The 25280-nt window shown below is 44.8% G+C and overlaps 2 protein-coding genes and 1 non-coding gene across 3 annotated transcripts in view; 1 reads left to right on the top strand and 2 right to left on the bottom strand.

Moving 5' to 3' along the window:
* The window catches only part of LOC115190782 (protein NLRC3), a 172017-nt gene that overhangs the window by 78355 nt on the left and 68382 nt on the right, over positions 1 to 25280 (bottom strand). The gene's annotated exons all lie outside the window — the stretch shown is intronic.
* On the top strand, positions 3783 to 3946 carry LOC115190851 (U1 spliceosomal RNA). The gene has a single exon (XR_003877434.1). It is a non-coding gene; the product is annotated as a U1 spliceosomal RNA (small nuclear RNA).
* On the bottom strand, positions 12668 to 23852 carry LOC115190789 (NACHT, LRR and PYD domains-containing protein 1b allele 3-like). The gene is made up of 10 exons (XM_029748865.1): positions 23431 to 23852; positions 23316 to 23347; positions 23192 to 23229; positions 21408 to 21472; positions 21061 to 21275; positions 20616 to 20872; positions 20331 to 20456; positions 13787 to 13919; positions 13672 to 13701; positions 12668 to 13042 (listed from the first exon to the last, which is right to left on the bottom strand). The coding sequence occupies exons 1-10, from the start codon at positions 23532 to 23534 to the stop codon at positions 12708 to 12710; spliced, it is 1335 nt and encodes a 444-aa protein (XP_029604725.1). The 5' UTR covers positions 23535 to 23852; the 3' UTR covers positions 12668 to 12707.

Genomic DNA, 25280 nt, shown 5'->3' with positions numbered 1-25280 from the left:
TCTTATGGGCAGGTGGGACGGTGGCGTCTGTCATGATGTTGCCCTCTGAGTACAGCGAGCACAGTTGACCCCCTCCCCCTCTACCATCCCCCTACTTCTGCACCATCTCCCTCTGTCTCCTACACCCAGGCTGCTGTGGTCAGAAGGCGGTCGTAAATTCCAAAGGGAATGTCCTGCCTCATGGCCCCAGTTTTGAGACAGAGTGGTTTCATAGGGAGACAAAGGAATTCTTCCACCGCACAGGACGGGGGAACCGAACGACATTTATGTTCTGGAGAAGGTATAAAAGATTGGTGAAGAATCCAGCTACGAACTGGTCCGTTTGGTACAATGTTGTGAAACTCATGAGAGACAATACGGCCATATTACCATAATAATGTTTATATGATAGCCTCAGCTATGAGACTTACATCTAAATGGTTGTATAAAATTAATGAATAAGGATAAACCTATTTGGAATATGTTGGGATGCTTGTAAGATATTAGTGAGAGAATTGTATTTTTTACTTAAAGTTTTACCAAGTCACCGGCACGCCCCCAGGGACACAGACAGGACAAGGCGTCATGTGACAGCCTTTTCTACGTTCAGTATATGAACCCCCACCCAGGGTTTCTTTCTTTAGACCAGGCCTCCACTCCATTACGAGTTGGCCAATAGGTTTGACCATGCATCCCTCTACTGAACTTTAACCATACCACGTGGTTAACTTTTTAGACTATCGATACCGACAGAATAATAACAAGTCTTTGATATTAATTACTAGTCTGCAGCTAGGAATTCGGTATCATTGAACGCGAAGACCGACGAAACATGCATTCTATAACGACATGAACAAATGTTGCTTTGAAAGATCCATTCTAACAGAGAAAGAGAGAGAGAGAGAGAGAACTCTCCAACAGAACAGAACTCTCCAACAGAACAGAACTCTCCAACAAAGATCCCGACGACACACTGAGCGTAAATATATATATTGATAGCAATTGTTCCCGAATGAGTGAGCGTTCATGTGCAAAGGACTAGCATTTCAATTGTTAATATTTATCAACTCTGTAGTGTCTTCTCCGCTGCGCGCCCCCCCCCCCCTTTGTTTAACAAGCCGCCATGCCGGTTTAGCCCACTAGGGACCATTCCTCTACCATTTCTTTGTAAGAATACCTACTGTTTTGTATGCTTTCTGTGAATTACTTAGTTTAGTAAATAAATGATTTTAAGACAATTGATGTATGGATGACTTAGTGAAGACTGGGTTCGTGCAGATAACAACGTTTACGACGTTTGGAATGAGACTGACGCGAGGTAAAAATACATCATTAAATCAGAAGATAATCGATCAGATATTATGATATCTGGAAAGTTATATTAGGAAAATTATCACTTTGTAATCTGAATATTTTCCTTGGTGCCCCGAACTTCTAGTTAATTACAGTTACATGATTAATCAGTTTAATTGCGTAATAATAATTACAGAGAGTTATTTGCTAAACATGTCTTCAGTTTAATGATGCCCAAAGACACGACACGTCCCACCTGGCCAACATCCGGTGAAATTGCAGAGCGCGAAATTCAAAAATACTAAATTCAAATATTTAACATTCTTGAAAATATATGTTATACATCAAAATAAAGTTTATCTTCTTGTTAATCCAGCCGCTGTGTCAGATTTCAAAAAGGCTTTACGGCGAAAGCACACCATGCGATTATCTGAGGACAGTGCCACGCATACAAACACATGAAAATAATTTTTCAACCAGGCAGGTGCGACACAAAAGTCAGAAATAGCGATATAATTAATGCCTTACCTTTGACGATCTTCTTCTGTTGGCACTCCAAAATGTCCCAGAAACATCACAAACGGTCCTTTTTTTCGATAATGTCCTTCTTTATGTCCCAAAAGGTCAATTTATTTGGCGTGTTTGATTCAGAAATACACCGGTTTCAACTCGCCCAACATGCCTACAAAGTATCTAATAAGTTACCTGTAAACTTGGTCCAAACATTTCAAACAACGTTCCTAATCCAACCTCAGGTACCCTAAAACGTAAATAATCGATCAAATTTAAGACAGAATAAACTGTTTCTAATACCGGATAAAAACAACGTGGAACGAGCTCCTGTTCACGCGCACCAAAACAGTAGCGTCCACCTGGAGTGACACTTACAATGAATAGGACTACTTCTTCATTCCTCAAAAGAAAAACGGGGTTCCGTGGCTACCATGGCCACTGCCTGGGAGGTGTGGTCTCTACTCGTTTCGCTACCAGCGTGGTGAAGAAGGCGCAACAGAGCCTCTTCAAACTCAGGAGGCTAAAGAAAATTGGCTTGTCACCTAAAACCCTCAAACTTTTACAGATGCACAATCGAAAGCATCATGTCGGGCTGTATCACTAGTGGTTAGAGAGTTGGGCCAGTAACCGAAAGGTTGCAAGTTCAAATCCCTGAGCTGACAAGGTACAAATCTGTTATTCTGCCCCTGAACAAGGTAGTTAACCCGCTGTTCCTAGGCCGTCATTGAAAATAAGAATTTGTTCTTAACAGACTTGCCTAGTTAAATAAAGACAAAAAAAAAAACATTGAAGAATTTCTAAAGACTGTTGACGTCTAGTGGAAGCCATAGGCACTGCAACCGGGTTCCTAATAATAAGGGTATCCCAGAGAAAACATTGGAAAATCCTATGACCTCAATATTTTCCCCCCTGGATGGTTTGTCCTCGGGGTTTCACCTGCCAAATCAGTTCTGTTATACTCACAGACATTATTAGAAACTTTAGAGTGTTTTCTATCCAAATCTACCAATTATATGCATATCCTAGCATCTGGGCCTGAGTAACAGGCAGTGTTACTTTGGTCACGCTTTTCATCCGGATGTCAAAATACTGCCCCCTACCCAAGAGAGGATAACCCACTTTGACATGATAACCCACTTTGACATGATAACCTTGCAACCTTTACTCTTATGAGCAGTTCTCCTCTCAGCAGCATCTTGTGGTGCAGAATATCTCACTAGCAGGTAAAGGGTAGGGAATAAAGTTGAGATGCTAATGCGTATTCTGACTGAGTGACAGCAAACGTGGCTGTGCGCACACACACACACACACACACACGCACGCACACACGCACGTACGTACGCACACGCACGCACGCACGCACACACACACACACACACACACACACGCCGCACACCTCAGCGCGCTGCTCATAATCACCAGGTTTGTTTTTGCAGTGAGAATTTGCAGGAAGTTATTTTGCCAACATCTATTTAGGCATATTAAAAACGACTATCAACTGTCAATTTACAGATACAATTACAAATACGAGTATGTCCATGTGAGCACACCCCGAGTAGCTGCTATGTCTTGTTGTTGATGAAGTAGTAGGCGACTGTTTCTCCTTTATATCTGGGGTCGTATGTGATGAAAATATTCCTACAATGTCTGGAACGCTACAAAACACCAGAAATAGTTGGTGTCTTTCGTGGGAGCACGAATGGGATTTCAGCATTTTGGTACATCGCCTACTTGTGTGTAATCAGACGGACATTTAGACAAACAGTTCAATGTGTGTAGAATGTCTACCGTGTTGCATGATGGGAAAATAGTCAGACAGCGATATAATATAATAAAACAAAGTGCATCGCTTTTCCACCGCTTTGTCCGCAACTATATTAGTAAACGTTATTAGACCCTGGTCGATATGATGTGGTATTGTCAGTAGTAGAAGTGGTAACCGTTAGACAAACACCTTTGTCCTGGAATGAGTGCCCCTCTACCAACGTGTACAACTCATACTTACCTGGCAAGGGAGACACCGTGATCAAGAAGGCGGTTCACCCAGGGCGAGGCTCAGCCATTGCACTCCGGCTGTGCTGACCCCTGCGAATTTCCCAAATGTGGAAATCTCGATTGCATAATTTCTGGTAGTGGGGGACTGCGTTCGCGCTCTCCCCTGATCTTGATGTTAAAGTAATATTCAGAGGTTTAATTCTTGAATTATATTTAGTTTTTCGTCGAAAAATAAGTTTATTTACATTTTCTTATCAGGTGAATGGTGTTAGAATGTAGGATCAATTTAAAAGCTTAGTAAGGCCTGAAACAGTCATTTTGTCTTTTAAAAACCCCAATGTTTGACATCTGTTATTGTAGCACTGGTGATTATGCCTGTCAATGCAACCACACGTTGATAAAGCATTTACAATCATCGAGAATGACACAAAAATATGTTTGAAAACATATTTCCATTGTGGTCCTCTTAAATGTTTTTCTAGTCATAGTAGACCTCGGCTCCACACAACACAATACAAAGGACAGGAGGACATTGTCATAGCGTAGAGCCTTACATACTGACATGGAATATAAACCATCATTAGTCAGCTTTACACATGATTTAAATGAAGTTATGCTCGGCATGGAGTTACTGTGGTAGTTTGTTCCACTCAACAGCGCCGGTAAATAAAAAGTGTTCTTACCAGATAGACTCTTCCATTTAAAACAGGCGGTATCAGAGTCTCTGGTTCTGATGCTTTATTGGTGGACAGCTGTAATATAAATTTAATTATTAGATGGGTACCTGGGGGCTAATCTAATCTCACAATTCGACAACAAGAATAATAATAAATAATACACACAAATCTAAGGGATGGAATAAGAATATATACATATAAAGATATGGATGAGCGATGACCGAGCGGCATAGGCAAGATGCAATATATATATATATATATATATATGGTATAAAATACAGTATATACATATGAGATGAGTAATGCGAGATATGTAAACATTATTAAAGTGACTAGTGATCCATTTATTAAAGTGGCCAATGATTTTAAGTCTGTATGTTGGCAGCAGCCTCTCTGTGTTAGTGATGGCTGTTTAACAGTCTGATGGCCTTGAGATAGAAGCTGTTTTTCAGTCTCTCGGTCCCAGCATTGATGCACCTGTACTGACCTCGCCTTCTGGATGGTAGCGGGGTGAACAGGCAGTGGCTCGGGTGGTTGTTGTCCTTGATGATCTTTTTGGCCTTCCTGTAACATCGGGTGCTGTAGGTGTCCTGGAAGGCAGGTAGTTTGCCCCGGGTGATGCGTTGTGCAGACCTCACTACCCTCTGGGGAGCCCTGCGGTTGCGGGCGGTGCAGTTGCTGTACCAGGTGGTGATACAGCCCGACAGGATGCTCTCAATTGTGCATCTGTAAAAGTTTGTGAGGGATTTAGGTGACAAGCCATATTTCTTCAGCCTCCTGAGTTTGAAGAGGCGCCACCCTGGGAGGAAGCTGCACCCGGTACACAACCTCCCCTACCCTCTCCAGGACGCTGCAGGGCCCCACCCAGTGGCTGTCCAACTTGGGGCATCTGCCTATCTTTCCCAGACCAGCTCCCCAGCCACAAAGTGCCTTCCCCGGGTGTGCACGTCATAGTTCCTCTTCTGCCTCACATCTGCATTCACCAGCTGCTCTCTGGCGAAGGTGTGGGCTGTCTCCAGGCGGTCCTGGAGTCTCCGGGCATACTCCGGCCCCGGGGGAACAGGAGGGCTATGCAGGGGCCGACCAAACGCCATCTCTGCAGGGGTGCGGATCTCTCTGGAGGCATGCCGGCGTACTGGAGGCATGCCATGAGGACTATGGGCAGGTGCTTGTCCCAGTCACGCTGGTGTTTGGCAGAGATGATGGCCAGCTGCTTTCCAAGCGTTTTGTTGAAGCGCTCCACAAGGCCATCACTTTGAGGATGGAGAGGAGTTTCCACTGTCTGTGGTGGGGAACGGTCCAACTACATCCACTCCCACCCTCCTCATGGGAGCCAGAACTGGGAACTGTCGGAGCTGAGCATGAGAGCGGCCTGGAGGGCGCTTTCTCGCTGTGCAGTTGTCACAGCGGCGGCAAAAGTCCTCCACATCCCTCTTGTGCTGCCCCAGTAAAAGCCCTGATGGAGGCAGCAGAGGGTTTTTGTGACCCCAAAGCGTCCAGTCCCCAACCCCCAATGAGTACTCTGGAGCACTGCCTCCCACAGTGCTTTTGGGACCACCACCTGCCACCTCTCCTCTCCCGTAATTGGCTCCTTCCATGCCCGCTGTAGCACGCCATCAGCCAGCCGCAGTCTCTCAAACTTTGACCGCAACCCTTTGGTCGCGAGTGAGAGCGCTGTCACCTCTTCCCACGGTGGCCTCAGCTGCACCTCTACCCACTGTAGCACTGGCTGTAGGTCTGTGTCCCGTCCCTGCTGCTGCCCCCATTCAGCCACGTCGACAGTCTGCAGCTCACAGCAGACCGGCCCGCTCTCCCGCTCACAGTGGCGGCAGCCGTCTACAGTACAGGGCCGACGGGACATGGCGTTGGAGTGGCGTGCCCCTGCCCTGTGCACCACGTTGAAATTGTATAGCTGAAGCTCCTCCAACCAGCAAGCCACCTGCCCCTCTGGCTCTCTGAAAGACATGAGCCACTGGAGAGCAGAGTGGTCAGTCCTTACAGTAAAGGGCAGGTCACCCAGGTAGTACTTGAAGTGTTTGATGGAAGCCACGACAACGAGGTGCTCCCGCCGGAAGACACAGTAGCGGCGCTCATGTTTGTTGAATGTTTTTCTGAAGTACGCCCTCTCTCCCCCTCTGGCCCCAGCTGGGCCAGCACCCCACCCATGCCCATATTGCTCCCCTCTCTCCCCCTCTGGCCCCACCTGGGCCAGCACCCCACCCATGCCCACATTGCTCCTCTCTCTCCCCTTCTGACCCCACCTGGGCCAGCACCCCACCCATGCCCACATTGCTCACGTCTGTGTCCAGGATAAAGGGCAAGGTGAGGTCAGGGGGAGAGGGCGAGCTTGCCCTTTATCCTGGACACAGACGAGATCAGTGCACGTTTGAGGGTGTTGAAGGCCTCCTCACACTCCACTGTTCAGGTGAAGGCCTCCTCACACTCCACTGTCCAGGTGAAGGCCTCCCACTCCACTGTCCAGGTGAAGGCCTCCTCCCACTCCACTGTTCAGGTGAAGGCCTTGTCCTTTGGCAGCAGGTGGTTCAGGGGAGCAGCGACGCTTGAGAAGCCCCGTACAAACCTCCTGTGGTACGAGGCCAGGCCCAGGAAGCCCCGTACAAACCTCCTGTCGTACGAGGCCAGGCCCAGGAAGCCCCGTACAAACCTCCTGTTAGTACGAGGCCAGGCCCAGGAAGCCCCGTACAAACCTCCTGTAGTACGAGGCCAGGCCCAAGAAGCCCCGTACAAACCTCCTGTAGTACGAGGCCAGGCCCAGGAAGCTCTTCAGCTGTTGCTGATCGTTGGGGGTGGGCCAGTCTCGGACAGCTGTGCTGATACCCTCCTCCCCCACTTGGTGGCCCAAGAAGGACACCTCTCTCCTCATGAAGTGTCACTTCTCGGGGTGGAGCTTCAGGCCTGTGGCAGCCACCCTCTCCATCACACACCGTAGCGCCCCCAGGGCTGACTGGAAGGAGCTGCCATGAGCCATGACTTTTAATGCTGTTAACAAATGTCAAAGCTATAATATTATTTGTGATATAAATACGATGGACTTTTTTGCTTTTTTTCATGCATTCTAAGTCTGCTAATATTTCCTCATAAAATGTTATGAATTTCAGTTTGAAAAAAATCACACTCATCATTTTGGGACTTTTATTTTGAAGGGATATCTCTGAGGCCACGGGCCTTATTCTTGCTAGGTCTTCTTACTGGCAGAACGGAGGTGAAGCGAAGTAGCGGCACCATTGATCTATAATAAGAGAGACCCTTTCCTCTGCTTCCTTATAAATGGACTTCCTGTTTCAACACAGTTGGCGGATTCAACACCTATAGGTTTATTTGTTGATATTTATGTCATGCAAAGTCTTCATACACTTAATACCAGTATTCAGCCTATAAATTAAGATTCTATCTCGTAAAAGTGCAGTTACATTTTTTATTTAACTTTTTGCTTTAATTAGGTGATGTTTTGCAGTGCTACCAGGAGGGGGCAGTGTGACACAACAACCAGGTTTGGCTGATGGACTCCAGACCAGTGGTTCTCAACCTGTGGTCCCTGGGGGTGGTGCAGCTGGTCCACAATTATTTTTAGATTGTAGTATTTTATTATTAAAAAATAATAGCAGTATGGAGTATTAATGGTATTATAATCTATTTTACGTTATTTTTCACAATGCAAATAGTTTATTATAATAATAATAATAATAACAATAATAATAATAATAGGCCTGTACAGGCCTTGTTACATTCACATGTATTGATAGGATTTGACCATCAATATAATCAGCGACTCTGTGAATGGTTGTCCTCAAGAGCTTTTGACGGTGATTTGATGGTCTCCAGAATGGAAAAGTTTGGGAACCGCTGAGCTAGACAGTCACATCTGTGTGGTAACATGATAGGATGGGTAACCAGTGATATACACTGCTCAAAAAAATAAAGGGAACACTTAAACAACACAATGTAACTCCAAGTCAATCACACTTCTGTGAAATCAAACTGTCCACTTAGGAAGCAACACTGATTGACAATAAATTTCACATGCTGTTGTGCAAATGGAATAGACAACAGGTGGAAATTATAGGCAATAAGCAAGACACCCCCAATAAAGGAGTGGTTCAGCAGGTGGTGACCACAGACCACTTCTCAGTTCCTATGCTTCCTGGCTGATGTTTTGGTCACTTTTGAATGCTGGCGGTGCTTTCACTCTAGTGGTAGCATGAGACGGAGTCTACAACCCACACAAGTGGCTCAGGTAGTGCAGCTCATCCAGGATGGCACATCAATGCGAGCTGTGGCAAGAAGGTTTGCTGTGTCTGTCAGCGTAGTGTCCAGAGCATGGAGGTGCTACCAGGAGACAGGCCAGCACATCAGGAGATGTGGAGGAGGCCGTAGGAGGGCAACAAACCAGCAGCAGGACCGCTACCAGCAGCAGGAGGAGCACTGCCAGAGCCCTGCAAAATGACCTCCAGCAGTCCACAAATGTGCATGTGTCTGCTCAAACGGTCAGAAACAGACTCCATGAGGGTGGTATATGAGGGCCCGACGTCCACAGGTGGGGGTTGTGCTTACAGCCCAACACCGTGCAGGACGTTTGGCATTTGCCAGAGAACACCAAGATTGGCAAATTCGCCACTGGCGCCCTGTGCTCTTCACAGATGAAAGCAGGTTCACACTGAGCACGTGACAGACGTGACAGTCTGGAGACGCCGTGGAGAACATTCTGCTGCCTGCAACATCCTCCAGCATGACCGGTTTGGCGGTGGGTCAGTCATGGTGTAGGCTAGCATTTCTTTGGGGGGCCGCACAGCCCTCCATGTGCTCGCCAGAGGTAGCCTGACTGCCATTAGGTACCGAGATGAGATCCTCAGACCCCTTGTGAGACCATATGCTGGTGCGGTTGGCCCTGGGTTCCTCCTAATGCAAGACAATGCTAGACCTCATGTGTCTGGAGTGTGTCAGCAGTTCCTGCAAGAGGAAGGCATTGATGCTATGGACTGGCCCGCCCATTCCCCAGACCTGAATCCAATTGAGCACATCTGGGACATCATGTCTCGCTCCATCCACCAACGCCACGTTGCACCACAGACTGTCCAGGAGTTGGCGGATGCTTTAGTCCAGGTCTGGGAGGAGATCCCTCAGGAGACCATCCGCCACCTCATCAGGAGCATGCCCAGGCGTTGTAGGGAGTTCATACAGGCACGTGGAGGCCACACACACTACTGAGCCTCATTTTGACTTGTTTTAAGGACATTACATCAAAGTTGGATCAGCCTGTAGTGTGGTTTTCCACTTTAATTTTGAGTGTGACTCCAAATCCAGACCTCCATGGGTTGATAAATTGGATTTCCATTGATTATTTTTGTGTGATTTTGTTGTCAGCACATTCAACTATGTAAAGAAAAAATTATTTAATAAGATTATTTCATTCATTCAGATCTAGGATGTGTTGTTTAAGTGTTCCCTTTATTTTTTTGAGCAGTGCACAATGATTCTGCAGCCCCAAAACAGACTGATTAGAATGTATAGTATATGATGTTACATTGAACTAATCACAGTAATCAGATACCAACTCACATGCACAGATAGACACATACAGACAGACACACACACCGTATATACAAAGACACACACACACACACACATTCCATTTAATTGACATGTACTACATGTATATGACAGGGATTCTACTACGTGATTCCACATGTTATTTCATAGTTTGATGTCTTCACTATTATTCTACAATGTAGAAAATAGCAAAAAATAAAGAAAAACTCTTGAATGAGTAGGTGTGTGCAAACTTTTGACTGGGACTGTATATAATTCACAACACATTCAGTACCAATCAAAAGTACTCTCTCTCTCCATCAGTGCTCTCCCTACTTTTAACCTACTTCTCTGTTGTCATTTCTCAAACTCTTTTACTGTTAAACACTCAGCCTTGAGTCTCTGTCTGTCCCAAATGGCACCCTATTCCCTATGTAGTGCACTACTTTAGACCAGGGCCCATAGGGCTCTGTATAGGGAATAGGATGCCATTTGGGACAGCTTTGGCTGATCAGTAAAGGTCGATGGTCATGCTCAGGGGGTTACTATGGAGATAGAGGAATATGTAGAGTTAAAACAGGATGGCCAATCCTGCTCCTGGAGAGATACTACTGGCAGTGCAGGCTTTTGCTCTGACCCTGCTCTAACACACCTGATTCTACTAATCAGTCTAATCAGAACCTTGACTGGCAGAATGAGGTGTGTTAGAGCAGGGCTGAAGAAAAAGCCTGCAGACCCAGTAGCTCTCTGGGAGGAGGGTTGGTATCACCAAGATCACTTAGGTTCATACCTCATCAACTAGCTTTCTGATTGGTTACCTCACATATAAAGCAAGTTTAATGCCATAAGCAGATTTCCTGTGTGGGTAGTGATGTTGTCAACTGGAATCTGATTGGATCTTGGTCACCCCTTTTATATTCTTTGGTGTGTGTGTAGTCAGTAGCGTGAGTGGATGTGTTCATAGATGATGATGATAATGATAGGTGTTGAGGGGTGCCAAAATAAATGAACACAAAGAAGCCCCAAAATGCCAAAACCAACAGTGTGTCTGCATTGAGTCTCCTCGATGTATGGGGGGAGCCCAGTGTCTTTGGCATCATTAAAACTGAAGACATATTTATAACTCTCTGTAATTATTATTACGCGATTAACTGATTAATCGTGTAACTGTAATTAACTAGGAAGTCGGGGCACCAAGGAAAATATTCAGATTACAAAGTTATAATTTTCCTAATATAACTTTCAGATATTTTTAATATCTGATCAATTAGACTTCTGATTAATGACGTATTCTTTACCTCGTCAGTCTCATTCCAAACGTCGTAAATTGTTGGTTATCTGCACGAACCCAGTCTTCACTATGAGTCATCCATACATCAATTGTCTTAAAATTATTTATTTACTAACTAAGTAATTCACAGAAATGCATAACAAATGGTAGATATGTTTACAAAGAAATGCTAGAGGAATGTGCCCTAGTGGGCTAAACCGGAATGCCGGCTTGTTAGACAAAAGGGAGTGGGGGTCAGCTGAGAAGGCACTACAGAGTTGATAATTATAACAATTGAAATGCTAATCCTTTGCACATGAACGCTCACTCATTCGGGAACAATTGCAATCAATATATATCTCTCAAATTAACATCATTACATAGCATCCCATCATATCACAAATAGCTTTATCCTTATTCATTCATTTTATACAACCATTAGATGTAAGTCTCACAACATTAGGCTATTATATAAACAGCGCCATGGTAATGTGGCTGTATTGTCTCTCATGAGTTTCACAAAATTGTACCAAACGGACCAGTTCGTAGCTGGATTCTTCACCGATCTTTTATACCTTCTCCAGAACATAGATGTCGTTCGGTTCTCCAGTTCTGTGAGGTGGAAGAACTCCTTTGTTCTCTATGAAAACCACTCTGTCTCTATACTGTGGCCATGAGGAGAGATTCTCCTCATGGGAATTTACGACCTCTTCTGACCACAGCAGCCTGGGTCAGGAGTATAGAGGTCGGGGGATGGTACATAGAAAAGGCTGGTGCAGAGGGAGGGGGGGTCAACTGTGCTCGCTGTACCCAAAGAGGGCAACGTCATGACACCAGATGTCCCATTTCGCTGACGACCCTCCCAGCTCCGCCCACCATCATCCTATTAAGGAAAACAAGAGCGAAGAGAAAGAATTCTGCAAAGTGGGAGGGTCGTCACAGTAACAGAGTGTGTGACAGAGTTTGTTGACTCTGTTACTGTCCATTCTAGCATTAGGTTGGTACCCCAACACTGTTACTATCCATTCTACCATTAGGTTGGTACCCCAACACTGTTACTATCCATTCTACCATTAGGTTGGTACCCCAACACTGTTACTATCCATTCTACCATTAGGTTGGTACCCCGACACTGTTACTATCCATTCTACCATTAGGTTGGTACCCCAACACTGTTACTATCCATTCTACTATTAGGTTGGTACCCCGACACTGTTACTATCCATTCTACCATTAGGTTGGTACCCCAACACTGTTACTATCCATTCTACCATTAGGTTGGTACCCCAACACTGTTACTATCCATTCTACCATTAGGTTGGTACCCCAACACTGTTACTATCCATTCTACCATTAGGTTGGTACCCCAACACTGTTACTATCCATTCTACCATTAGGTTGGTACTCCAACACTGTTACTATCCATTCTACCATTAGGTTGGTACTCCAACAGTGTTGATCTGAAGCAGTGAACAAAGACAGGGGTCCAGCTCCACAAGAAGGTTGATCATCCTGGAACATGACTCAGTTCCTTTTCTCAACACCATGTCGATGATGTCACGTGCCTTCTCTGTCCTCTCAGCTATCACCTTCACTGACTCCATTTCCTCCTGGTTGATGACTGTGTGTTGCAGGAGTCCGTCCAGCAGTTCATTCAGGACAGGTCCTGACACTCGTTTCACAAACTCTGTCCGTACAGAACGCAGCTGCTGCTCTGCAGAACCAGTCAGACTGCTCTCAGCCGGACCTCCTGCCCCCAACACAGCACCTGAGAGTCAGGTTACAAAATAACTACATTTGTACATTTACATTTCAGTCATTTAGAAACAGACTCCTAAAATAAAAGTATTGAGAAAACATGATCTTTCACAATAACGACCTGAACATATCACATATTCACATTTAGGGCCGGTTTCACAGACATAGAAAAACAGGCTGGGTCATTCAGAACCAGGCTAATCTACATCAAGTCCTGGAGGAGATGTCATTGGGTCATTCAGAACCAGGCTAATCTACATCAAGTCCTGGAGGAGATGTCATTGGGTCATTCAGAACCAGGCTAATCTACATCAAGTCCTGGAGGAGATGTCATTGGGTCATTCAGAACCAGGCTAATCTACATCAAGTCCTGGAGGAGATGTCATTGGGTCATTCAGAACCAGGTTAATCTACATCAAGTCCTGGAGGAGATGTCATTCAGAACCAGGCTAATCTACATCAAGTCCTGGAGGAGATGTCATTGGGTCATTCAGAACCAGACTAATCTACATCAAGTCCTGGAGGAGATGTCATTGTTCTTGAAGACAGTCTTTTATAATCAGGACTAGTCCAGGTCCTACAGCAAACCATGTTGACTGACCCTCAAGTCATTGGTTTGTATCTCTCATGTTTACTTACTAGTTGAATGGGTTTCAGTGACGAATTCATCTGAAAGATAAACAACATGAGGTTATATCACTCTAAAAAGCATCTGGTACTAAAGTACAAAGTGATGATTGACATGTGCTCCTACCGTGTGATACCATTTCTTTCCATACTGTCCTCTCATCCTCACTGAATAACTCCATCTCAATGTCAACCCCTGTCATTTTCACAATCGCCCTGAAAAAGCTTGTTGTGCTGTCTCTTTGTATGAGATGAATCCTCTGGAGAGAGAGAGAGAGAGAGGGAGGGAGGTTAAACATCAATTAAAAACACAACACCAAATCTTCCTCCACATTAACTCAACACAACAGCCTCTGAATACCCCATATACTCAAACAGATCAATGTTAACCATTTTGTAACAGGCAAACTCAACCCTCAGTCTGGCTGCCAACATCCCCTCCAGCATTCCCACCACGTCCACAGACCCCTGTCCAGGCAAACTCAACCCTCAGTCTGGCTGCCAACATCCCCTCCAGCATTCCCACCACGTCCACAGACCCCTGTCCAGGCAAACTCAACCCTCAGTCTGGCTGCCAACATCCCCTCCAGCCTTCCCACCACGTCCACAGACCCCTGTCCCCGAATACTGTTCTTTCATGTTTTCCAAATTGCTAATTTAGCTGCCCCTGACACAAAGTTAAGAGAACTACACCCCTTCTACTAAACCTGGACTTTGTCCCAAATATAAACATTTGGGAAGAGAAAACCTCTCCTAGAGCTGAGAACCAACCAGTGATCAGGTCAATCATCCCGACCAACCTGGGACACTGTAAGAACAGATGTACCAGAGTTTCAGACTCAGCACAGAATGGACACCCCTCCCCAACATGACAAACTCTCCAAGTCTGCATAACAGACCCATAGAATGGAGTCAGGCCAGACAAATCATCCCCCTCCAGCTTTAAGAGGAAAAGGTGCTTGTCTAAGCCCAAACAGCCTGCTCTCCTCATCAATGTGTAGACTGTATCCACCCAGCTAGAACCGTCACTGTACAACAGTCTCTGGGCTGCTTGAAGCCAGAAAGCCTTGTCCATCCAGGCCTTGTCCATCCTGGTGCAGTGGCAGGTACAGGGCTGCAGCTTTAATCCAATGTTGTCCCGACCAGAAGAAATGGACAAGGGTCCTGTGAAGCTCTTGTATCAGGTGGCTGTAAAATCATTAGTCTGTGCCACAGCGTAGAGGTGGCTAGGTTATTATCTACCAGCACCCTTCCCCTATAAGACAGCTGGGGTAGCACCCATTTCCACCTAGACAATCTGGCACACACCTTCTCCACTACACAATCCCAGTTATTTTTCTGAAAGACATCGGAGCCTAGAAAAAGTCTTCATCCCAACCGTGGAGTGGACCCTATCTGAAGCTGACCTGCCCACAGTGATTCACTCCTTCCCCAATTAACTCTACCTGAGGAGACCCCCTCACACACCTTTAGAGCGTTTGAGAGAACCTTAACATCCTCACCCCCTGTAATAAAAACTGTCACGTCATCAGCATACGCAGACCGTGCTATCGCGGGACCCTTCATAACCCCTGGCACAGAGAAACCAGTAAGCCTCGCTCTTAAAAAACAAAGTATTGGTTCAATTGCCAGACAATATAACTGTCCTGAAGTTGGGCATCCCTGCCTAATACCCCTTTGGACAGGGATGGGGCAACTCAAACCACCCCCACCTTCATCATACATGAGGCCCCAGCATACAGTAAACTCATCCAAGACAAAAAAACATCCCCAAACCCAAAGGCTTTCATTGTTTTGAACATGTACTGGTGGTCCACATGGTCAAAAGCCTTCTCCTGATCCAAAGAAAGTAAACCCACATTCACATCAGACAGTTTACAAACGTCTAAAACATCTCTTATTAGAAATAATAACCCTCAATTCTTCCCAAAACAACAAAAACTTTTCCCAAAACATGGCGTCATGTAATATCGGCACATTAAAATACCAATAAGGTGATGACCTTCATGGACAGGACAAGTGAATATCAACAGTAACAATATGGTGATCAGAAAAACCCTCAGCAGTAATGTCACCTTACAACCCTACTACAGTAGAGATCAGATACATACAACCTGTCTATCCTTGCTGCACCGACACCACCTTCATTAACTACTACAGTAGTGATCAGATACATACAACCTGTCTGACCTTGCTGTACCGACACCACCTTCATTAACTACTACAGTAGAGCTCAGATACATACAAACTGTCTGACCTTGCTGCACCGACACCACCTTCATTAACTACTACAGTAGAGCTCAGATACATACAACCTGTCTGACCTTGCTGCACCGACACCACCTTCATTAACTACTACAGTAGAGCTCAGATACATACAACCTGTCTAACCTTGCTGCACTGACACCACCTTCATTAACTACTACAGTAGAGCTCAGATACATACAAACTGTCTGACCTTGCTGCACTGACACCACCTTCATTAACTACTACAGTAGAGCTCAGATACATACAACCTGTCTGACCTTGCTGCACCGACACCACCTTCATTAACTACTACAGTAGAGCTCAGATACATACAACCTGTCTGACCTTGCTGCACCGACACCACCTTCATTAACTACTACAGTAGAGCTCAGATACATACAAACTGTCTGACCTTGCTGCACCGACACCACCTTCATTAACTACTACAGTAGAGCTCAGATACATACAACCTGTCTAACCTTGCTGCACTGACACCACCTTCATTAACTACTACAGTAGAGCTCAGATACATACAAACTGTCTGACCTTGCTGCACTGACACCACCTTCATTAACTACTACAGTAGAGCTCAGATACATACAACCTGTCTGACCTTGCTGCACCGACACCACCTTCATTAACTACTACAGTAGAGCTCAGATACATACAACCTGTCTGACCTTGCTGCACCGACACCACCTTCATTAACTACTACAGTAGAGCTCAGATACATACAACCTGTCTAACCTTGCTGCACTGACACCACCTTCATTAACTACTACAGTAGTGATCAGATACATACAACCTGTCTAACCTTGCTGCACTGACACCACCTTCATTAACTTTTAACCATGTGTACTGCCTAACTTTTTCATTTCTTACTCTCCACATATCAGAAATCTCAAACTCGGTTAGAAGACCAGACAGACAAGTAGCTGACCGCAGGTGAGGTTCTTCAGCAGTGTGATCAACAGTAAAATCCAGTGTACCGTTCCAGTCCAACCCTAAAACCATACACCCCTCTTGGTCACATTGTCTTAAGGTTTCCTTTATTTGATCAAATCCAGCAATACGCTCTCTACCCTCATTAGGAGCAGAAACATTACAAAAAAACATTGACCAATAAAACCCAACCCGTGACAATCTCTAGATACCACAGTCACCCTTAAGCCTGAGGAAAACTAAATTGCCGTCCCAGCACTGAAAGTAGTACTATGACTGAGTATATGCTGCCCCTCCCACCATATTCCCCAGTCAACCTCATTAGCCTCATCACTATGTATCTCCTGTTGGAAAACTACATGAAGCCTTTTCTGTTTTATTACTTCTAATACCCAGGCCAATTTAACAGATTTCCCAAAAGTCTGGTCCAGAAACCCATTTACCTCACCTAGATTGTGAATTGAGTCATCGCCAGCTGCTATCAGCTGAAATATCCATATCCTTCTTCTGATCCTCCTCAACTGAGGCCACAGACCCCTGACTCCCCTCTGCTTGACCAGCACAAAAATATCCTGTGGTGTTCTGCATTAGCATCGAATAGCCCCCGCGATATGCAACTTTTCAGGGAAGTTAGGAACCAATATTCACAGGCAGTTAGGAAAGCTAAGCCTAGCTTTTTCAAACAGAAATGTACATCCTGTAGCATAAACTCAAAAAAGTTCTGGGACACTGTAAAGTCCATGGAGAATAAGAGCACCTTCTCCCAGCTGCCCACTGCACTGAGGCTAGGAAACACTGTCACCACCGATAAATCCACTATAATTGAGAATTTCAATAAGCATTTTTCTACGGCTGGCCATGCTTTCCACCTGGCTACCCCTACCTCGATCATCAGCCCTGCCTGGCCAAGGCTTTCGACTCTGTCAATCACCACATTCTTATTGGCAGACTCAACAGCCTTGGTTTCTCAAATGTTTGCCTTGCCTGGTTCACCAACTACTTCTCTGATAGAGTTCAGTGTGTCAAATCGGAGGGCCTGTTGTCCGGACCTCTGACAGTCTCTATGGGGGTGGCACAGGGTTAAATTCTTGGGCCGACTCTCTCTGGTTAGACTGTAAACTTTCCTTCCAGACTCACATTAAGCATCTCCAATCCAAAGTTAAATCTAGAATTGGCTTCCTATTCCGCAACAAAGCATCCTTCACTCATGCTACCAAACACACCCTCGTAAAACTGACCATACTACCGATCCTTGACTTCGGTGATGTCATTTATAAAATAGCCTCCAACACTCTACTCAGCAAACTGGATGCAGTCTATCACAGTGCCATCCGTTTTGTCACCAAAGCCCCATATCCTACCCACCACTGCGACCTGTACGCTCTCGTTGGCTGGCCCTCGCTTCAGACTCGCCGCCAAACCCACTGGCTCCAGGTCATCTATAAGTCTCTGCTAGGTAAAGCCCTGCCTTATCTCAGCTCACTGGTCACCATAGCAGCACCCACCCGTAGCACGCGCTCCAGCAGGTATATCTCACTGGTCATCCCCAAAGCCAATTCTTCCTTTTGCAGCCTTTCCTTCCAGTTCTCTGCTGCCAATGACTGGAACGAACTGCAAAAATCACTGATGCTGGAGACTCATATCTCCCTCACTAGCTTTAAGCACCAGCTGTCAGAGCAGCTCACAGATCACGGCACATAGCCCATCTGTAAATAGCCCACCCAACACCTCATCCCCATACTGTATTTATTCATTTATCTTGCTCCTTTGCACCCCAGTATCTACACTTGCATATTCATCTTCTGTACATCTACCATTCCAGTGTTTAATTGCTATATTGTAATTACTTCACCACCATGGCCTATTTATTGCCTTACCTCTCTTATCCTACCTCATTTGCACACACTGTATATAGACTTTTTCTACTGTATTATTGACTGTATGTTTGTTTATTCCATGTGTAACTCTGTCTTGTTGTATGTGTCGAACTGCTTTGCTTTATCTTGACCAGGTCGCAGTTGTAAATGAGAACTTGTTCTCAACTGGCCTATCTGGTTAAATAAAGGTTAAATAAAAATAAAATAAAACCTCCCCACTTGTATCACATCACTAGTACCGGTCATCTCCTCCACTACCTGGGAGACTAGCTCCACCTGAACCCCCTCCTGTACCCCATTACTAGTAGTGGACATCTCCTCCACTACCTGTTAGACCAGCTCCACCTGAACCCCCTCCTGTACCCCATCACTCATACTGGGCATCTCCTCCACTATCTGAGAGACTAGCTCCACCTAAACCCCCTCCTGTACCCCATCACTCATACTGGGCATCTCCTCCACTACCTGAGAGACTAGCCCCACCTGAACCCCCTCCTGTACCCCATCACGCGTACTGGGCATCTCCACTACCTGAGAGACTAGCCCCACCTGAACCCCCTCCTGTACCCCATCATGCGTACTGGGCATCTTCTCAGCAGTCTGGGGAAATGACTCCCCTGATCCATCCTGAGCTCCTACAACAATATTTTTCTGCTGCACATGAGACGCTATGTTCCGCTCTGGTACAAACTGCAACTCAGTACCCTCAACACAAACAACTTGTTCCTCAGCAACAGGTGCTTGTGGCTGCTCTACCACTGTCAGCCCACCTATCCCTACATTAGTGAGCCCAGGCGTTACGAGGACCACCTGCAAGCATGTTGCTTATGGCCAACATCCCCACACTCAAATCACTGTTGACTACCCGTACCAGCATAAGCCATATACAGTCTGTTGTCATACTTGACTTTAAACGAGAACTCCAAAGTCTGCTCCGGTGAATCCAAAAACATAAACACCTGTCGCCCGAAACGACAACCTTTTTCAGAGCCGAGTGTTTGAAACCCAACTTCCCAAACCGCAATAACTCATGCTCCAATCGCTCATTTGTAATAAAAGGTGGTAAATTCAAAATCGTAACCCTTGTTGACGGAGAAACAGCGGTGTAACTTTTTCATAGCCTACCTTCTCTCCTACTGAGACCAGATACTCCTCCACAGTGACAGTAGCTTCAGTAACACACCTCAAGCCGTGCCCAAGTGGCAGGGACGCCGACCACATGTGGGTCGCCATCCCCACCAACACCAGGACAATTCAACAAGAAATACAATATATCTAATTCTACCACTGAAAAAAACCTGAATCAGCAGAAAAAGAAAAAACACAAAAAAAATGCAACTAGAAAGAAACCACAGGCCAGACAACACTCACACTCGCTCATACAATACCCAGCATGCACCAAACACTGCCAGCATAGAGAGAGAGAGAGATGTGACAGAGAGAACGAGACAGAGAGAGAGAGATGTGACAGAGAGAGACTGAGAGATGTGACAGAGAGAGACAGAGATGTGACAGAGAGAGAGATGTGACAGATGTGACAGAGAGAGAGACAGAGAGATGTGACTTAAATGTCAGATTCATGTTCTTATTCTACTGAAACTGTACCTGTGGATTGATGGCGGTAGAAAAGGGAATGTTCAGTCTGAAGGAACTATTCAGTTTTAGGGACTGCTCTGGATTTGTGATGAGAATCCTTTTAGACCCTTCAGACATTTCCTGTTGTTTCACAGCCTGCGACACGAGGCATGGAATACACAGCCAGTCAATGTATAGTCTAATTCAAACATTATTCAGAAAACTAGCAACACACTATTCTCTTCATTTAATGAGTGTCAACATAAACTGCACCACTGGTTAGTTAAGGTCATCTCTAAAATAATGGTCCCTCACCTGTATTTGGCTGGGGTTCCAGGGGAACAGGTATAGGCGAGAAATTAATGTTTCCCTTTTCACTGTCAGATAGAGCATCAGCTCACAGTGGACATCTACGTCCCAAGACAGTAATCTCAGTATCGGACCGATAGGTGAGAACTTGGGATGGAGAATCTTAGCATGGAATCTGGTGACCTCATGCACTTCCTCTAAAGACACTCCATGTTCCTCTACATGAAGAATCTTCATCTCATTCCTCAGGGAAGGGTTGGTCCCTGAACAACACAATAAAAAGGAGACAGAAAGACAAATATTTTATTATTCATCCAACTAACACACACAGATTATGCAGTACCAGATCACAGTAAACTCAAACTCCCAGAATAGTTCATTCATTCATTCAGGAAGTGAAACTCAGTTACATGGAAATGTCTTTCTGAATACTATTTCTATATGGTTTTACCTAAACAGACAAAGTGTGGCAGATGAACTTCCTCCAGTTCACCTAACTCCATAGTGATGTCCAGCAATGGACCACCTTGTGTGTACTGCATGTCTTTCAGAAGTTGACTGTAGGGTTCCCAGTTCCTGAAGTGATACTTCAGAATGACATCTCTCTCACACAGCCAGCGGAGCCCAGACACTGTGCACTCATAACTCCCTTTGGGTGTCCTGTGTCTGAGGGCAACAACAAGATACGGTAGAGAGGGTCAATGGTCAAATGGAGAGGTTGGATTAGAAGACTATTCCCAAAGGTAATGGGGAAATACACTAGCAGGTGGAATGAAATGTTAAAAGTAGTTATTTTACCTGAACATTGTCACTCCCTGGACAGTGGAAGTCAAGGGCTCAATCTGAATCCAGTGTGTAGAGTCCTGAACAAGGACAAGCATGTCAGTAATACATATGGGGCCTGTTTCCTGGACACAGATTGAGTCTAGTGCTGGACTAAAAAACATGCTCAATGGAAGTTTCAATAGAAAGATCTTTAAGGTCCAGGACTAGACTTAATCTGTGTCTGGGAAACTGGCCCATTAACCAAAGTAACTAATCTAATGTATTTATTCAATGTTACATGGAATGCTGGTGATATATTGATTACACTGTCTAATGAACAAAGGTGACAACATCTAAAATCCTGCATGCCTACAAGCAGAACACAGGACTGTCTATATCCCAGTATGAATGGTTGGTCAATACACACCTGGCTTTGAGACTGTGTTTATATTACTAAAGCAGAACACAGGACTGTCTATATCCCAGTATGAATGGTTGGTCAGTACACACCTGGCTTTGAGACTGTGTTTATATTACTAAAGCAGAACACAGGACTGTCTATATCCCAGTATGAATGGTTGGTCAGTACACACCTGGCTTTGAGACTGTTTATATTACTAAAGCAGAACACAGGACTGTCTATATCCCAGTATGAATGGTTGGTCAGTACACACCTGGCTTTGAGACTGTGTTTATATTACTAAAGCAGAACACAGGACTGTCTATATCCCAGTATGAATGGTTAGTCAGTACACACCTGGCTTTGAGACTGTGTTTATATTACTAAAGCAGAACACAGGACTGTCTATATCCCAGTATGAATGGTTGGTCAGTACACACCTGGCTTTGAGACTGTGTTTATATTACTAAAGCAGAACACAGGACTGTCTATATCCCAGTATGAATGGTTGGTCAATACACACCTGGCTTTGAGACTGTGTTTATATTACTAAAGCAGAACACAGGACTGTCTATATCCCAGTATGAATGGTTGGTCAGTACACACCTGGCTTTGAGACTGTGTTTATATTACTAAAGCAGAACACAGGACTGTCTATATCCCAGTATGAATGGTTGGTCAGTACACACCTGGCTTTGAGACTGTGTTTATATTACTAAAGCAGAACACAGGACTGTCTATATCCCAGTATGAATGGTTGGTCAGTACACACCTGGCTTTGAGACTGTGTTTATATTACTAAAGCAGAACACAGGACTGTCTATATCCCAGTATGAATGGTTGGTCAGTACACACCTGGCTTTGAGACTGTGTTTATATTACTAAAGCAGAACACAGGACTGTCTATATCCCAGTATGAATGGTTGGTCAGTACACACCTGGCTTTGAGACTGTGTTTATATTACTAAAGCAGAACACAGGACTGTCTATATCCCAGTATGAATGGTTGGTCAGTACACACCTGGCTTTGAGACTGTGTTTATATTACTAAAGCAGAACACAGGACTGTCTATATCCCAGTATGAATGGTTGGTCAGTACACACCTGGCTTTGAGACTGTGTTATATTACTAAAGCAGAACACAGGACTGTCTATATCCCAGTATGAATGGTTGGTCAGTACACACCTGGCTTTGAGACTGTGTTTATATTACTAAAGCAGAACACAGGACTGTCTATATCCCAGTATGAATGGTTGGTCAGTACACACCTGGCTTTGAGACTGTGTTTATATTACTAAAGCAGAACACAGGACTGTCTATATCCCAGTATGAATGGTTGGTCAGTACACACCTGGCTTTGAGACTGTGCCTGACTCCTGCAGGTATGTAAAAGTAAGAATTTACATTATGACTTACCTCAACATGGTCACAAGTCTTACAGCTCTGAGGAATCCCTGAAGAATAAGAATAATACCTTTAAGAATAATGAGATGCATTAAGACAATAACAATGTTAAAAACATACTAACTCAGAGTCTCACCGGATTTATATGTGAGTTCACAGCGATCCAGTCTGGAGAGAGGAGATAATCTGTTAGACATACAAATCCTTCATTATAATGATACTGTATACATCAACTCAATAACAGAACTTACAGTGCTCTCCTGCAGAATTTCAATACCGGCAGCAACCTCTGATAACCTTCCTCTGTTGTGTTGTATGTCTTCAGGTCAAACTCCTCCAGCACCTCCTCTGACATCAGTAACAGGTAGGCCAGGGCTTAACATTGGTCAGGTTTTAGCTCTGTTTCTGAAAGAGTTCCTGATCGCAGGGAGGTCTGCATGTCTTCAACGAGAGAGTTGGCACCAAGTTCATTCAGACAGTGGAACAAGTTGATGATCCTTTCTGGTGAGGATTCCTCCTCCATCTTGTCTGAAAGGTACCTGACTGTTCTCTTAACTGTATCCTCATTGTTCTGTGTTGTACTTCCTGTCTGTGTCAGAAGGCCTGTGGTGGCTAATTTTTGCATTACCAAATGAGGAGAGTTAAACTTCACACACCAGTCAGAGTTATACTTAAACTACATCTTTAATAATAAGAGCTTTGCAAAAGCACTTGACTTTTAATGATGCGCTCTCTCTAATGAACCATTGAAAGTGACAACACAAAAGTACAAAAGATCTTTTATAGACAAGATACACCCCTCTCAACGTACATGACGAACCACAGATACATAGAATGGGTCACAAGGTCAAGATTTGAATGAAAGATATCTATAAAACATAGCAGACAGCAACTGCTGTGTCAACAGTTTTCATTGTATAGACCAGTGTCTGGTCCTCCTACTCCAAACTGGAACCGTCTCTCCCTGGTACGGTATAGAACAGAACCATAAGCTCATGTCCTCTGGAATGCTCTTTAGGCTTTATTACCCAAAGACATTGTAAATCTCCTCTGTCAGTGCTGTCTCATAGAGGCCCATCCTCAGTAAAACACACACACATATGTAGACAATGTTCCATTCTGTCCTCTTCACTTTCTGATATTCTGCATAGCACCAGGGACATGTGAAAGACAAGCCTGACCTCTTCCCTCTCTGGGCCCCAAGTGACTGAGCCCTAGCTAAGGGAAAAGTAAACTGCCAACATTTTCTATCCAAAGGTATACATTCTAATGACAAGTATCTCACATAAGCATATTATACTAATAAAACATCTTAATCATCTATGTTACCCAACTAATTCTGATTTATCCGCCACAGGCCTCGTAACAGATTCTGATTGGACTCCAGTGAGAGGCCCAGAAAGAAGCGGAGGAACAGGTCCAGGTGTCCATTCTCACTCTTCAAGGCCTGGTCCACTGCTCTCCTGTGTAAGTCAGACAACTGGATTGACTCATCTCTCTGTACTGTTGTATGAATGAATGTTGGGTGACTGCATCATCATCATCATAGTCATAATCACTAGTGTCTGCTTCGGGGGGAAAACATTTTCCTTCTTGTCCAGACATGATTCTAAAACATGCACTGCTGCTAGAAACTCCTGAATGCTCAGATGCACAAAGCTGTAGACCTTCTCTTGGTACAGCCCAGATTCTTCTTTAAAGATCTCTGTACACAACGCTGAGTACTCTGATGCCTCTGTGACATCAAGGCCACACTCTCTCAGGTCCTCCTCATAGAAGATCAGGTTGCCCTTCTGCAGCTGTTGGAAAGCCAGCTTGGCCAGTTTCAGGATCATCTCTTTGTCTGACTGAGACAGTTCCTTTGGGTTTGTTTCTGTGGCTTTGTTGTACTTCCTGTTCTTCACAATGATTAGGATGAGTATGAAGTGTGAGTACATCTGGGTCAGAGTTTTGGGGACTTCATCCTTCTCTGCCTCTTTCAGCATCATCTCAAGGACAGTGGCTGATATCCAACAGAAGACTGGTATGTGGCACATGATGTGGAGGCTCCTTGATGTCTTCATGTGTTTGATGATTTCATTGGCCAAATTCTGATCTGTGA

Source organism: Salmo trutta, unplaced genomic scaffold (assembly GCF_901001165.1).
Source record: "Salmo trutta unplaced genomic scaffold, fSalTru1.1, whole genome shotgun sequence".
In the NCBI taxonomy this organism is placed as follows: Eukaryota; Metazoa; Chordata; class Actinopteri; order Salmoniformes; family Salmonidae; genus Salmo; species Salmo trutta.
This window is presented reverse-complemented; position numbering and strand designations above follow the sequence as displayed.